The 16,912-nt window shown below is 39.3% G+C and overlaps 1 protein-coding gene across 1 annotated transcript; it reads left to right on the top strand.

Moving 5' to 3' along the window:
* The first annotated feature begins 3,185 nt into the window (after window positions 1–3,185).
* Lhfpl (LHFPL tetraspan subfamily member 5 protein) lies at window positions 3,186–16,529 on the top strand. Its single transcript, XM_011500472.1, has 5 exons — window positions 3,186–3,503; window positions 5,616–5,810; window positions 13,092–13,179; window positions 14,054–14,208; window positions 15,953–16,529. Exons 1-5 carry the CDS (start codon window positions 3,287–3,289, stop codon window positions 16,183–16,185), a joined length of 888 nt encoding a protein of 295 aa, XP_011498774.1. The 5' UTR covers window positions 3,186–3,286; the 3' UTR covers window positions 16,186–16,529.
* The last annotated feature ends 383 nt before the right edge of the window (window positions 16,530–16,912 follow it).

The raw sequence follows: 16,912 nt of genomic DNA, 5'->3' as shown, positions 1-16,912 counted from the left end.
CTCCGGAGTGGGGGACGGGGGGGGGGGGGGGGGGGGGGGTCAGCGACACGACAACAACAGTTAATACCCACGGCACTCGTTTGCGGGCTTGGGTCTGTCGACTTTAGGGCCGATGACAGGGATAAACAAGCGTCCTTGGTCGTTCGTCATCGCGAGCGACAAAAACATCGACTCCCCGCAGTCTTGCGGCTCGGCATCGTCGAGCTTACCTGCTCGTCGAGACGTGAATTCGCCTCGGACCAACCCCCTGCGAGTCCATCACCACCCATAGGGGCAACGTACCTTTACGCCATGATATAACACGACGTTTTGCCGAAAATATGCTTGGAAAAATTACCAATCGGTTATATCGCTGACGTTGCAATCCCGTTGCAAACCCATTGCAAACCCTTTGCGGTCCTAGTCAAAGTTTCCATTTGCTGGACGTTTTCCCTCACATTTTCAGCGCTAAAAAAATGTAAAAGTTTGACTAAATGTGGACGCTACATTTGTAAAAATTATGTATTAAAAGGGAACAATGTTAATTTTTTTTGCTTTTCTCTTTTTTTTTTATCACATGTACCAGTGGATGCGAAATACGTATGACTGTATGATGAATTATTACGAATTGTTTACACTTTTACTACACCGACATCTTTTATATGGTAGTATTTTTATAATGCAATAAAGATATTATTCATATAATTTGTTTTTAATCCCGATAATTAATGTAAAATCCGTATTCTATTTGATAAATTATTATTTCTATGTAAATGAAGCTATAGGGCAAATATTTTAATTCAATTTAAAGTGGAAGGATGTCCACGATGCACACTGCCTGTAAGTTAAAAAATATCGAAAGTTAATTAATATATATATATATATATATATATATATATATTCTATATAAAATTAAGTAATATACAATTGCAATTATTATAATTATAATATAATAATTGCGTAATAACATTGTAAAATAGTAGCTGTCGTATGCATGTGAACCTGCATAAATCTTACAATTATTATTTAAAACGGTAAGTATTCAATTATAATACAATCGTGTTGATTTGTTAAACCGAATAAATTATTCGAAATATATGATTATACAATAAAAGCCTCAAGTAGATTCTTCCGTTATAATTCTATAATTAAATGGCAGATGGGTTGAATTTAGAAAGAAGAGTTTACAATTGATGTATTCATCTTGAGGACGAATTTACGTAGGTAAATTGAAAAATGATAAAGACACTTTGCATGTAATAACACTTAAGCCAACCGACATCCTGTCACTAATCCCGTAAAATAAGAAAAGCCGATGAAGACGTTGAGCTTTATCGTCTTCTACATCAACCTTCTCCGAAAGAGACTGCATTCAAAAATAAACACCCAGTATGCACGACGATAGAGTCTCCCTTTCTCTGTCCCTCCACCCGCCACCAACGTCATCTTCTCCTCTTCTATCTCATTCTCGTTTGTTCATTCTTTCTTCTTGGTGAGTCCCCTACTAAGGTGGTCGCCAGGGACTCCTTGACGCGTTCCTCTCTCTCTCTCTCTCTCTTTCTCCGTCTCCTGCACCTATCTCACCTGGCGACTCTTCTCCCTCCCCCACTCTATCGCTCTCTCTCTCTCTCTCTCTCTCTCTCTCTCTCTCTCTCTCTCTCTCTCTCTCTATCTTCCTTTCATAGTCTGCATTCACGCGAGAACGCCATTTTGATGCGAGACTTTGTCTGGCCTTATTCTTACTCAAGTTCCTCTCTCTCTCTCTCTCTCTCTCTCTCTCTCTCTCTCTCTATATATATATATATATATATATCGTCTGCGCACTTTCCTTAGTGTGCAATGAGTTTCGGGCCGTCAAGTCGACGAAAAGGCCCGCCACGAAAATAGTTGCGTGAAGTGGATCAACGACAGCAGCCGATTGCGCGCGAGACGGAGAGGGAGCGAGAGACGCCGAAGGAAGGGGCGAAGGAGGAGGAAAACCGCGCGACTCACCACGGGAAAGCCCCGTTACGGTTCAGTCGAGGTGGACTGTGCACCGGAGAACGATCGCGAGGACTAAGAGAGGACGAGGAAGCGGTGCCAGTAGTGATGAGCAGCGGTGTGCGTGCGGTGTGAAAAGTGTGCGAGAGTGGCAAATCGCTGCAGCTGGCCACCAACGATCGCCATGGGGAGCCGAGGCTGAGATCGCGCGCGCGCACGCGCCCCTACAGCCACAGGTGAGTGCGAGGCCCAGACGCCCGCGACCTCGAATTCTTCGGCCCAAGCGGCGGACGTACCGTTACAGCGCCGACTTAAATCTCGACGATGCGCCACTATCCAGGATACCGCGGGACTCGGCTACCTCCGTCATTGCTTCGTACTCGTTGCACTATATCGGCGCGCCCTGCAGGCGAGGAATGCGAGTCCTATTCTCATTGCTTATCGCCTCGGGCCTTTGAGACTTATACGGGCCGTGGTCCAGCGGCCGAGGAGTCCAGGTGAAGCTCGATCAATATCCTTCGATTATCCTGCGTCGCGTTATATCGGTCAAGGGAATGCGAATGAAAGGGCGAACGAGCAGTGTGGCGTGTATTGAGTAAGAGTTATGACGAAGAATTTCGCGTTGCCAGCAAGGAGAAAGTAAATGTTATGATAAAACTTCCATACATCTATTCTCTCTCTCTGTTGTTACATTAGGCCATCCTTACGCTCTCGCACAATTAAATTTACACTTAATTTGATCGGCATGGCTCGCGCCCTATGTCATTCAAATTTTTGCCACTCCGCCAACTATAAGGTCCAATACTTTTCTGCTTTTTTTTTTCCCCTCCCACCGATCGCGGCAATTTCATCTCCCAATGCATTCCACAATTGCCACGCGGTTATCAATGAGTTGGTTCGCAACCCCGCACTGGCAATCCGACACACAACGATATCAAAAACATTTGGTCCTCAAAAACGACTGCACTGCCAAGTATAATTCCAAACAAAATTCCCGGGATATTTCGCGCGAAAGCGTTCGATATATTGTTACGGCTATAAGTAGTAAGACGAGGAGAGAAGGCGATTCGCGTTGGTAAACGAGATATTTGAATATCATAGAAAGTTTCGTTGTGTCACTTGATCGGCTTGCATTAGCCTGATATTCCTTTGCAACGCATGACCCGCAGATAAAGGAGGGAGGAGCTGGAGGAGGAGGCGGCAGCGGCGTCGGCGGTGGCGGCGGCGGCGGCGGCGGCGGCGGCGGCGGCGGCGGCTGCGGCGGCGGCGGCTCTCATTCGAAAGCAGCGCGTGGAAAAAGTCGAGCCGAGGAGGTGCCGAAGCGACAATGGGCTCGAAAGTCGAATACGTCGAGTCGTCGCACATGTACGCGACGAACTACATCAGGAACTCCAAGGCCATTGGCGTCCTTTGGGGGATATTCACCATATGCTACGCCATCATCGGCGTCGTGGCGTTCATCACACCCGAATGGCTCGGGGATCTTGAGCACGAGAACCCCGGCAGATTCGGACTGTGGATGAGGTGCAGCTTCGGCGGAACCGGTAATTCCATGTCTTCCCTCTTTCCTTTATTTTGCTTCCCTTCGGCACTCCACGAGTTTAAGGAGAAACCTCGATGTTGACGAGTCTTCGGTACTATTATTCGTTTTCTGCTTCGTTTTGTTCTCTCGTCTTTTGTTTTTTATCATTTTTTGTGCTTATTTTGTTTTTTGTTTTTTGTTTTTTGTTTTTTGTCATTTGGGTTTTCAATTATTGGGCGTTTCGAGCTCCACGCATTTATGTTTTGTTATTTTTCGCTTTTTGACGTAATCACGCTGTTTCCGTTTTGCTTTAATCTTACGATCGTTGTTTTGGTTTTCGAATCGATCGATAAAATGTATCACGATTGATTGAATTGATATTATAAGCGTATATTAACGGATTGCTTCCGGTTAATAATTATAGGCCTTTTAAATGTTATGGGCTTAAAATAAATATCCGCATCCTGTTGACTAGAAAGCCCAATGCCTTACGTACAATTCAATCATTTGAGAAATTTTATTTGTCTATTAATAAACCTTTGATTCTATAATAATACTTATTATTAAAATTATTGGCGTGTGAGTAAAAATGTCTAGAATATTCAGTTGAGCGGCATCAAGAACTTTATATTTCAGGCAACATAGTAAAATTTAATATGAAAAGCAATTAATAATACTTGTTTAATGCACAGTATGCAACATATTGATAAAAGTTTTTTTTTATTTTTTTTTTATTATAATACTTTATCGAGTATCATTTATCTTGTGAAACAAGCACTCTTTAGCTTATTTGAATAATTAGGTTTCGAGCCTTATGTAAGTTTCCGTTATATCGCTTCTTATATCAACTAATTAATTAATAATTTTAGAAACATAAGCGCTCGTTGTATATCAGTCAGGATATGGATAATACGAGAAAATATTTTATACTTTCCACGATACAATCATAAATATTATTAAGTATATTTAAAAAATGGGCCTTTTGTGTGTTGAAGGCAGTCACGTCATTAAAAAGCGATTTCAATGAATTTATTAATTAAATCATTTGACAAAAGTGATTTTTTCTTTTCATTTTTCAATATTAATGAAACGAAAAAAAAGCCCTCCGTGAGTTTAGAGTCTGAAGATGATTATATCGAATATCCATATTTTCACCACATACAATTAAACTGATAATACTTTTTTTAGTTACGAAAAGATTTGAAACAATTGGATTAAGAATTTTCTCGAGAGAATTCGCAAGTATTTTTAACCTTCTCTTTCTATTTAAATTTTCGCTTTAATTTTCATTCGTCTAAATGCAAGCGTCGCAGTTCGTCAGAACTGTATTAATAAAAAGCATAATGTAGATTATATTACCCGATATATATATATATATATATATATATATATATACATACACAGAGATCTGCTGGTTATTTAAAGTGATGTGCATCGTACGCGTTAAGACTGAGTAAATCTAATTGTTACGCGATTTTTTATGACAGAAAAATTTATTTCGACCGTTTGCTCTGGTCAACAAGATACTTAACATTTTTGTTGCATATATTACTACAATAGACAAGCAGTGAAAGTCATGGTACTTTCACGTTTTATCATCAATTAACATCTAATGGCATAACTAGCTAATTTATGTATAATTAATGTAAAATACATGAAAATACATTCCTATTTATACTCTAAAATGGATAAAATATTCAATTTAATATAAATATATATTACGTTCATACACTTGCTAAATTTGTTTGAGCATCGACGTATCGATGAATCGTTGAAGATTAAAACATAGGGTACTGCTTAATTTTTCTCTATATTTTGTCTATTTTGGTCAATTTAATCGTGTCGTTGTTACTTAATTATACAACTATGCTCTTAAAAGTTTCGTTATTTAGAATTGGAGTCAGAGCTGTTGAATAAGTGACAGTCTCGTGAGATTATGCGATGCTTTTATAATGCTTGTCCAAAGCGTGATAATGCACGTCAAAGTTGAAATTACAGTCATTGAGACAATTGTGCATGGATTTAAGAAATTCGACTTATTTATAAGTGATAGTTAGGAATGGTGATCGCAAACCCATGATCCATGAAGCATCAAATCAGCGATAAGTCCGATAATGCGGTTTTCCTGTAACAGGTGAACTCCTGGAGGAGTGCGTCGGTCGTCTGGATGATCTATCTACAATCGCCAATGTGCCATTCAGGGTTAGCACGATCTTGGTCGCGATAGCGGTGATAATCGCCCTCGCATCGATCTGCGCCATGTTGCTCTTCCTCTTCTGCCAGAGTACCACCGTCTTCTACATATGCGGTTGGATGCAAGTGATTTCCGGTGAGTGTTTTTTTATCTTTTGTTCGTCTATTGCTGCCATTTTCAATATACGGGATAGAGATTAGGTGATTAGGAGGAGGTGGGGTAGGCAACAGGCGAATAATTTCGGGTGGTGCGACCGATAGCAAAAAAAGAGTCAAATCCGCGGATTTTCCCATCGATACGATATGAGCTTTATGTATACTTGGAATTTATTTTATCCTATTTGCTTGGCCGCTCTTTACGACCGAGCGCGGAATAAATTATAGAAATTTATTCATTTTTCAATGAGCTCGAAAATTATGCGTATATTATCGCTCATAAGGTGAATTTATGCCACAAAGTAAAGGGTCGACGGCTTAGGCATGTTCTTGCCGCTGACGTGGCTGCATCTCAATAAAAACGAGCTTGGCGAGTAGATTATTTTCACAATTACGTGATTTCTGGGAAAAGAAGAATAGGCATTTGAGCGTTGTTGGGTAGCGCGATGTCTCGACATTACTGGGAAGAAAAGTTTTATCCAGTATTTAAGTGTCAATGCGGAAAACAACCGTGGAACCTGTCTTTCTTTCGTTATTTCGCTCTTGTTCCTCTACTCGACCCCCCACCCCCACCACCACCACCACCACCACCACCAATCATGCCACTCAATCACTCTTCATTAGGAGAAAAAGTGAAAAAAAAAAAAAAAAAAAAAAAAAAAAACAAATAAAATGTAAAAAGCCACATTGATCCATCCTCTATCTCTCCTTCTCGCTTTATAAACAAATTGCCAGGCACGAAATGTTCTGCGGCGCTTATATGCGCGGCGTCGCGGGAAAGTTTCTCGCCGAAACGCAGCTTACGGAAGAGCAATAAATTCCATAAGTGAAAAACCATCGCGCTCGTTCAATTATCGGGTCGATTTCATTAACCTGCCGATGGAGAAGCGATTCGCCAATTACCATTGCCGTAATTATCGATGCCCCGAATGTTGCGGGACGCGAGGTTTACGGAAGCATCGTAAGTACGTTCATCGATCCTTAGGCTTTAATAATGAATAAGATATCGTTAAATTCGATTAATATTCCATTCATGGACGTTTGTACAAAGGGTGAGATATTATTATAAGACTGCGAACGATGAACCGCCCGACAAACTGAAACGAGACGCTGCGATGTTACGCAATAGTGCCGGTGTTGGGCTATTGGCTATGGAAGCTCGCAATACGAACAAATAACTAGCGGAAAAACAGTAATTACTGTCGTAATGCAGAAAATGGAATGCCCGCTAGCCACTACATATCGCTATTATTGTTTAAATCGACGCTTCTTACAGGCACATTTCCATGATGAAAATAAAATGATTATTTTGCTTACGCCGTAACGCATTTCTTACATTCTCATTACGTAATTACGTTATGCTAATCGTAGGCCTTTCGAGTAAGAATTTTGACGGCACCATAGCTTAAATCATAAATTGTTGACGTCGAGCGCTAACGTGGATCAGTTAATTACAGATTAATATTTCTAAGCGAACATCTCCTCGCTCGTCAACTTTTAGCCTCCTCTATCGCATCCTTCCTAATAGAATTGGATAGATTGAATTAATGAGAATCAGACAGGCTGTTGTGATTATTCTCTCATCATCGAGGAGAGAGAGAGAGAGAGAGAGAGAGAGAGAGATAGAGAGAGAGAGAGAGAGAGAGCGAGAAAAAATACAATATTATTATCCCTTAACGATTCAACGGACGACATTTTATTTCTATTATTATATTTACGTACGCTAGTGTGTTTTACACACAATTGTACACACAAGTGTACACATTTACGCTTATCACTTGTAATAAAAAAAAAAAAAAAAAAAAAAAAAAAAAAAAAATGACGACTAATTCATCACACAGCTATGCATTATATCGCGTTAATAATTAATTCTTAAAGAAAAAAAGTTATTTGATTAACCATATTATGTGGAAAATTAATCTACCGATGGATTAAAATTATTAACTAATTAATAACGAGATAGAAATAGAATTTGATAAGTAGCGTAGAACGTATATTTACATTAAATTTAATTCTTATATGGATTGGTAATTATTACTCAGTTTGTAATTAAAATGAATTATATTACCAAGTATAATAAGGAGTATAAAAAATAAAAAAAAAAAAGGTAAGATATTCTCTTTATTTGGGGAACAAGGGCACGCTGGGGTTGCAATTAGTATAAATTGCGAAGTGAGTTTTATAAAAGGAAGTACGTTCGTTGTAGTAAGCCGATTGTTACATGTGGATGTAGTTCACGATGAAGCTTCCCAGCGAACGGAATAGAGGAACATTTCGGTACGTACTAAATGATTTAGATTATCATTATCTAATTAATTGCGGATCTCTTGAGGAATTATAAAGGAATTGGAAAAGATAACTGTTACGTAGTTAATTTCTTAATAAGAATTACGAAAGCTTGATGCTACGTCGAGGAAGAGATCCGTTTCGATCTTCATTCATTAAAGATCCACAAATGCCATGTAATAAAAGCATGTAGGCATTTTGTCTCTTAATAGATGACTTTTAATGCAAAGATTATCATTTAATGCTTGCGTTCGGTTAAATATAAAAGAGTTGTTATTGAAGAATAGAAAGAGTCCAATGAAGTATTATGATATTCTGTATCTGCTTGCTGTACAGAATTAGCATATTTTTAAACTTTCCATGCGTTCTGTAAATAACGCCTGTTTTACGATAAGTAGTAGCACTATTATAGCCAATTTAAGGAAAAACGTAATAGGAATTATTAATTTGATTTTAAAACAAATTTGTTTTTTACGCCAACTACAGACGCGTAGCATACGGATAGTAGAAGAATTTTGCATTTGAATAGTTGAATTTCATATTATGATAATGATAAGGAAATATTAAAATCTTTTAAACTTCTCAAGTTTGTAAATAATCTGTTTCTAACTTATGCTTTAACTCAACTTTACGCAGACGGGAAATTTTATGAATACATTTATTTCTTTTCTACGATACATGAAAAATAAAAGTAAAAACGCTTATAATCTTGTCATTCGGCAATACTCTGCCAAATATACTTTTTAAATTCAATAGCTACTTTCTGCATTTTTAAAATATGCAAATAAAAAAATTATCATTAGCCTACGATATATGGATATAGATGTTTTCATTCGATAGATTATATATTAATTGTAATAAACTGAATAAATTTACCGACATGCACATTTTTCATTAGAAAGTTGTGAATAACAGTTTATGTAACGCCAATTGCAAGTGATATACATATAGATAGATATAAGCGTATACAAAACATCGAGAGAAAATTATTTATTTTAAGTCCAATAAATATTTCGACACGTTTACTTGCAATTCTTAAAAATTTATCAACAACACGACAAGTGTAATAACAATATACTTTCACCAGATCGTAGCTAATTTCCATTAAATTAAAGTCGTATATATTAGGGTATAAAGACGTGTTGCGAGCGTCGAAAACGACGTTATTTCGTCGTCGATCGAAATTTGAATGTCCATTCTAATATAGCGCGGGCAAGTTAGAAAATCACCTACTTAGCACAATCCAAAGATCTCTCAACGGCTTAAGCCGCTCGAGACGCGTGTATCGATGGAGGCGAGAACTTTCCTTAAAATCAACTCGACTACAATGGCTCGGGTACTGCTCGAATCGCACCACCGACCTATCGTTATCCCCGAGAAATTATGTCGAAAGGTATTATGAGAAGGCGGCGGTAGCGCGAGGAAGGCGATAGGCCGATCAGGAGAGGCAGATTGGATGGGCGTTGAGGGAGATGCGCTGCTTAGGTCGCGTTTACCGCTCCCTGGACTGAAATGTCGAATGTACCGTTATGAGAATGATGTGCCGACTACGACGATGCCTTGATCCTCGGGGACGTTATTAATACCGGGAACAGCACACTTTGTTCACTCGGATTCTCAATCCCGTAAGTTTATTCGATCGAGGAATTTAGCGCGGATCGGGGCTTACGTGTATGGACTCATAGCAACTTCAAACACTGTCGTTGCAATCCCTTGGTGTCGTTGACGGGGGGGGGGGGGGGGGCTGGCTTAATTTTCCATGTTCGGTTAGCGCGAGAGGTTAGCGCGTATTAGCATTAATGATTTAGGAAGCCTTCTCATTGTGGGCTTGATAATCTGGATATCCAGTCTAACCAGATGAGATACGAAGGCATTGTTGATTTACTTTTACGCGAGAAATGATAAAGCGCTTGGCGACATGTGGTTTTCGACATAGGAAAATTCCCAGCGATTTACCTCTCTGAAAATTGAAAGTACAATTAACTAAGAACTAACAATTATAATCTTTTAATATTTAATATAAGAATAGAACGGCGAGTTGTAAATAAGGAGAAAATGGAGAAATTCTATGGAAAAAAAAAAATCTCACCTGAATTGTATAGAGCGCGCTGTATGTAATTTTGTAATATAACGTTGACATACTTTACGTACGGCAAAATTCGAATATTTGTTAAATGCATCTTTTGGATGTTTTGAAGGAGCGAAGGAAAGATAGCGTATTCCGAAATTTCATCGCTTTTCCCGGTGTATTTTTTCCATTAGATGTAGATTTAACCTTCGTCCAAGCCAATAATCCTTTTCTACGTAATCGTATGAATCTGGAGTAAATCCATTTAACCCTAATTCATATAGGCGAGCATCTAAGATTTTACGATCAGTCGGGTATTATAGAGAAAAAGCAAAGAAAATATGGAGAGAGAGAGAGAGAGAGAGAGAGAGAGAGAGAGAGAGAGAGAGAGAACACGTTCATCGAGTTAGTTAACCTTACTTAACATTTTTTAGGATGTGCGTGTACGTATTTCTAGTTTTAATATTTTACGGTGCAAAAAATTTTTGAGCTTCGTAAAAATTATTAAGACTCTAATTTTAATTTTCATTTTTCGATACTATTTTACAGGCTATTATAATATATTTTGCCGCTCAATAAAAAAAAGAAACTTGCCATTATAATGTTAAATAATATTGTCGTTTAATTAGCTAATTTCGTTTAACGATTAAATTTTGTTTTTGTTTTCTTTTTAAAGGCATTAAATAAATGTGAAAAAAAAATTAATATTTCGAGATGCGTTTGTATTAAATATTGTCATTCTTCAAAATTATCTGCGCTCGATTGTAAAACTTAATTTTATACCCTTCGATGGGATATTTGGATTTTTTTTTTTATTACCAATATGTAGAGGAAAAATGTTTTCTTCTGCAATCGTCAATTTATTACATTATATATGATTGTACAATATAACAAAGCCGTTAAATCTCTTATAAAAGAAATTAACAAATTTTAAGCAATAATTTAAATTTAGAATTTCATAGTTTATGTTATTTTATTTTTTTTTTGTTTTGTTTTTTTTTTTGTTTTTTTTTGTTTTTTTTTTGTTTTTGATACGAGCCACGCTATATTTCGGCCTAAAAATTATAAACTTTAAAGTCGCTAAAAAAAAGTCTAGTTTCTACTATTGCATAAGAGAAAAGAGGATAAAAAATAAACTTTTGATAACATACTTTGTATACTCGAATGATTTCAATTGGATTTCTTGGTTTAATTGAAGGTGGTTGAGGTGTCGGTAATTCACACGCAAGAGAACGACTTTAAATTTAAACGATTTTCTTCAGGTGGTCTAGGTACTCGCTATCTTAATTGGTGTTATCATAAAATAGTATGTAGCTGCTCGCTTATTAAAGAAAATTGCCAACTACGAAAAGTCGTACTTTGAAGGTGTGCAAGTTATACGGAGAGCACCCAACAAACACATAAATGAGCGCCATAATGACCAAAGAGATATAAAAAATCTCGACGCCTTGGACGCAAAAATCACAGAGAAACAAAAACAGAGAGGAAAACAAAGTGAAGAAGAAACAGAGAGAAGAAAAAGAAAATGAAAAGAGTAGTAATGGAAAAAAAAAAAAAAAAAACAAGAAAATAAAAAAAAAAACAGCTCTAAATTTAGTTAAAGCAGTAGTAACGATAATCGCTTAGGAAGTCCTGGAAACATAATGCACTTTCCTTGTACCAAGCGTTTCTTTCTCCCAATACCCTATTAAACGATAATTCACGCGCGGATTGCGTAATGAACGGCGGGCGTGCAGCCTTATTAGATCTCGAATTATCGAGCAAAACTGCCGGGTTGCCGGAGGTTATTCAACACGCGAGAACACGAGTTGGTAATTCCATCCGGAGCCAGGCATTGTTGCGCGCTCACTCGCCTCCCGTAAACACGAGCCCTTGCGATTTTCCATTCCCGCTGTCTAATTTTAACGCTCGTTGATTCATCCGCCGCCTTCGCCTCCGCCGCCGCCACCGCCTTTCTCTTCGCACATTTCACATTGTCCGTTACATTAGCCAGTCGGTCTGTCTCCCTCGCTCCTTATCTTCGGCCGGCCGATTACTCGGGCGGGGCAACTTTTACAGGCGCAATGAGCTGAGCTGAGGGAGTTACGAACTGTATTACGAGCGACCGGAGAAAATGCCAATCGTTGCGGCAGTCTGTGCTTTCTTAGAAAGTCCGTTGTCGCACGGCGACGCACGACGAGGAATGTGAGAGAGCTTGCGCTTATGGAAAGGACGCGATACGATGCGTCGTGAGAAAGGACGTGATAAGATGTGAGGGACGAGTTTAAGGACCGCCGATACTCGGACTCTTCCCCCGCTTCCGTATCGCAAAACCCTGGTCACTCGCTTATGGAGCGCGTGTCTATCCATGGGAATCGATCGAGATCGAGAGCGCGATGATATTGCTCGATCGCCTACCTCATTGACCTACGACATTACAATACTTACAAGTATATAATTGGCCACTATGTCGCTTTCGATTACTTTATAATATTAATATTAAACTTCGGAGCGCTCAAGGGCATGGGAGAGGCGGCGAAAGGCACGGCTTTTTAATCTAAACTCCCTCTCCTCTCGTTTTCAACGGGTAGGAATGAGATTGTCGATACAAATTTTCGGTATAGTTCGGTAATATTGTAAGATAAGAGACTTCTCGACGTCTGAGAAATATCGACTCTTTCTTACACGGCACCTTTCACTGCCGACCTCGTCAAACACGCCTTCTTCAAGCACGGTATGCGTACTCGGCGCCCACGACTTTCTCAGGCCTATCGTCTGCTTTTGTGTGCCATTGGCATTTCGAGTGCGGAGTTAGCGTGGAATTAGCGTAGATTCACGGCTTGCGGGTGTGAGAGCGAGTCGCTTAATCGTCCACACGTCAACGCCAAATGATCAATGACTAATGCGCGTGTATTTGTAATTTTGCAGCGGTTTGCATGGCGGTCGGAGTCTGCATCTATCCACTGGGCTGGGATTCGCCGCTTATTCGCGCTATTTGTGGCGCCACGGCCTCAAGGTGAGTGCAATCTTGGTCGCTTAGCTCAATATTATTTTTCAGAGAAAGATTGGAGGGATGAGTTCTCGGATGATACGTTAGGTTAAAATTTCTCTGTATGTCTGTCTGTCTCTCTCTCTCTCTCTCTCTCTCTCTCTCTCTCTCTCTTTATATATATATATATATATATATCTTCTTTCATTGGGCGTGTTACTTTTCGCGATGACAATGTTTTTGTATACCGAGAGATTTAAGAAACGCGATCGCGGCCGGAGCAACTTGTAAAATCTGAATCTATTATTTTCATTTAATCGACGAAACAACGAAACGACTGTCGCACATTGTAAGCTGAGACGGATAGAGAATTAATCAGCGCGTGTAATGTGGGTGAGGGACGAAACTGTCGACGTATTACAGTCGTCGTAAAAGCCGTTGTGCAAAATATTTGCGGATGAATTATAAATGTTTGTTGGATACGTCGTTGGGAGAGAGGTGTCGATGGAAAAGTGCTCGGATTACACGGTCAAAGTGATTTTCAAGCAATGTTTTGCTGTATTAATCGCGCGCACTCGTCAAATGTCTACCAAGATTTATCGATCCAAATGAAATTACAATTAACGGCTTCTCTAAATTTGTTTGCAAAAAAAAAAAAAAAAAATACCGTCGATTCACGTACTCTAAAGGAGCTTACGTCTATTTCTACTTTATCGAGTCTGAAGAAACAATTGCAAGACAATAACCATCCAATTTATTTACCAGTTACAAGAGCGCACCTCTAGATCAGGACGATCTTACAACCAGCCTCCCTATCTTATTTATCTCGGCTCATCGCTTTTAACGCCCCGTTAAAGCATAGCCAAAGGACATAGCCACTGATTATTTTTTACTCCTTTAGGTACAATCCGGGTGCGTGCGCGGTGCGATGGGCGATTCCATTGGCGGCGATCGCCGCTTTGGACTCTGCGACCTTGGCTGCCCTCGCTTTCATTTTGGCGTCGAGACACGTGAAGCTGCAACCCGAGCCATTCAACAACGGATCGCTCTATAAAGGTAAGGAGGCGACGGCGTCGGCGTCGGCGATCGCCAAGCGAGGAGACACTCGCTCCAAGCCACGCGAAGACAATTCGCCCGGCCTCGCTAATTTATGGCCCTGCGAAAGTGGAAAATGTTTGCCTACTGACTTTTACGGCTCTCATAAACAATGGCTATTCGAGTATCCCCGGCGCATTTACTTAAACTCTTATTAAAAGTACATTATATATTAAGGTCTCCGGAGCTTAACGGCCGTGGATTTATTACGGAAAAACACTTAATGCGCTGGCTTTATTGATTTTACGGACTATATCTCCTACTCGGGCGATTCCTTTTTTCCACTACAGCGTCGAATTTTGTATGAATTTAACATGGTAATTTCGTGCCGATGCTCCTTAAAACTTTTTCCACTACTTTCACGGGGCGTACGTACGAAAGTGGAGCCAAGTTGTTTTGAACGGTGGCCAAACGATATCCCAGTCACGTTTCTTACTTTAATCGAATGAGAAATCCGTTCCAAGAAGTCGGACAATTTATAATAGAGAGAACGTCGTCTTGTCTCGTAATACTTTGCACAAATAAACAGTAAACGTTGAAATATGAAGATCTGACTTATTAAAATTAGATGCAGCTAATGCCGAACGGGCGTGTGGATTTCGTTCGCTTAGATCTCGTTCATTAGGAGCTCATTTTACTCTCGTCGGCAATTTTTCTGTTATCTCGATTATAATTGACAAGAACTTTTGGCAAAATGTTTGTTGTTGTCTTTTTTTTTTTTTGTTTTGTTTGTTTGTCATTTTATTTTGTTTTTATAAACGGAACTTGTATTTGGTTGGCGTTAATTATGCTCTCGGGAATTCGTTGACATTAGAACATGCTTACTTATGTTTATAAAAATTTTATATCAATTTTTTATATCGTGAAAGCTCTTCCCGTCTAGCTCTTCCTCGTTTCACATAATAATATTCAATTATTCTCAAGTGCGGGCAACAAATGATTAGAAAGTACAATTTTGTAAGATCGAAGGGAACTTTTTCCATGCCGATTATTACTAGAAATAGTTTTATAGTAACGTTTATTATAATTTAATATAAGTTGTCCGCAATTATTGGAAATGTTAATAATACGCCGTTATCGACATTATCTATTACATGTGTTGGGCATTTAAGTAAAAATTGCGAGAAAAGTGGCAAGCTTAAGCAATCGATGGAAACAATTGAACGTAATGTGAAATAGAAGTAATTCATTTAGAAAGTAGCGTGGCTCGATGTATTTTGTTCATAACGACGATTTTTGACAATTATCATGGCTTCGGGATAACGTTCGGCATAAAAATTTCATAGCCCAACGACGAATGAGAATTCGAGTTTTGACTCGTGTGTGAAAGTTGAGATTAATCGACCCAACTCTTTATTATTGTCAGAGCATTTTAATTCTTCGGGCGCAAATTGTCTCGATAAGCGCACCAGCACCATGGAATCTATGAATTAGCGCGTAGAAGCGTGAAAGCGTGGTGTTGGATGACTCGACATGCGACACTTCGTCCAAACAATAGACGCTAATTAAGGCATTAAGAAATCAATGTGAAAGATCCGCCAAATTAAAGTGAAAGGAGAACCGAATAAGTTGTAAGCCAGTCAATGTCCTTGCACATTCGAACACGTAATCGTGCATTTAATAAAAATTCAAGCTACTATTGTCCTAAGGCCTTATCGCCGCATCATTCCGAGATAATCTAATGACGATGTTGCGTGTGTTGCAGGGGAGGTGAACCCGGGCTACGTGAACGAGGCCCAGAGCGTCGCGGGCTCGCGCAAGTCTCTCTCACTGAGGCCGGTACTGCTGGTCGCGCCCCAGGATCAGGATCGCTACAGCGAATTGTCGCGCGCCAAGTCGCACTCGCATCATAGCCTCTTCGCAGCATCGCAGTCGCATCCGGTCCACGCCATGTCCACCAACACTCTCAATCACTCGCAGCACAATTTTCAGCTATGAGGACCTGACGACCTTGTCGGTGGCACTGTTGTCCTTGGCACGGGACCTTGTATTATATGAGGGTCGATGGTATTTAGCCGTCGGATTAGGCGTACGAGCGGGTCGCTAGCGGCGATTGTCCTGTAATAATTTGTTTAAGCAATGCGATCGAGGGCCTGTCGATTGGAATTTATTGACTACGGTTCGGCCACAATCACCTTTCAAGCGGGTCCACTCGAGCACGTAATCACAGCAATTTAGCGTAGAAGTACCCGTAGTCTTAAGCTCCTGAGAAGTTTGTTATTTTATTACAATTGTTTGTCACGTTAAGTAATAGGCACACTGTGACGAATCAAACAACGCAATTGAATCAAACAATTGAATTGATTATAATTTTCTATTATTTGTGGTATTATTGTGCTTTCAAAGGCCTTTCAAAGTAATGCGAAAGGGCTGTAGTTTGGTATAAATTTAACATTGGTAATCAATCGATGCTTAATGTTCCGTTAGATTGTATTGTTGCTGACAATGTTAATTTTAGATTTCTAAGCGATTTGATGATGGTTATCTCCATAATTTTATGAAAGTGCATTCGGAAGATTTTTTAATTTTTACTTTTAACGCAAAACGACTGTTAATTGTTGATTGCTTGATAACTTTTGTCTACGTAATAAATACAGGAGAATCGCAGATTATGAATTATTATATTTTCTTGCGTAAAAATAAAAATGATCAATGATACCGTTTT

This window comes from Ceratosolen solmsi, unplaced genomic scaffold (genome assembly GCF_000503995.2).
Source record: "Ceratosolen solmsi marchali unplaced genomic scaffold, CerSol_1.0 scaffold56, whole genome shotgun sequence".
In the NCBI taxonomy this organism is placed as follows: domain Eukaryota; kingdom Metazoa; phylum Arthropoda; class Insecta; order Hymenoptera; family Agaonidae; genus Ceratosolen; species Ceratosolen solmsi.
The sequence above is the reverse complement of the archived record's forward strand: the minus strand, read 5'-3'. Positions and strand labels throughout refer to the sequence as shown.

What these genes read in the sequence shown, in the direction of transcription:
- Lhfpl (XM_011500472.1), top strand. Translation starts at nt 3,287, where the DNA reads ATGGGCTCGAAAGTCGAATACGTCGAGTCGTCGCACATGTACGCGACG. An exon ending in GTGCAGCTTCGGCGGAACCG is followed by an intron (nt 3,504 to 5,615) that starts GTAATTCCATGT and finishes TTCCTGTAACAG; the next exon opens with GTGAACTCCTGGAGGAGTGC. An exon ending in TTGGATGCAAGTGATTTCCG is followed by an intron (nt 5,811 to 13,091) that starts GTGAGTGTTTTT and finishes GTAATTTTGCAG; the next exon opens with CGGTTTGCATGGCGGTCGGA.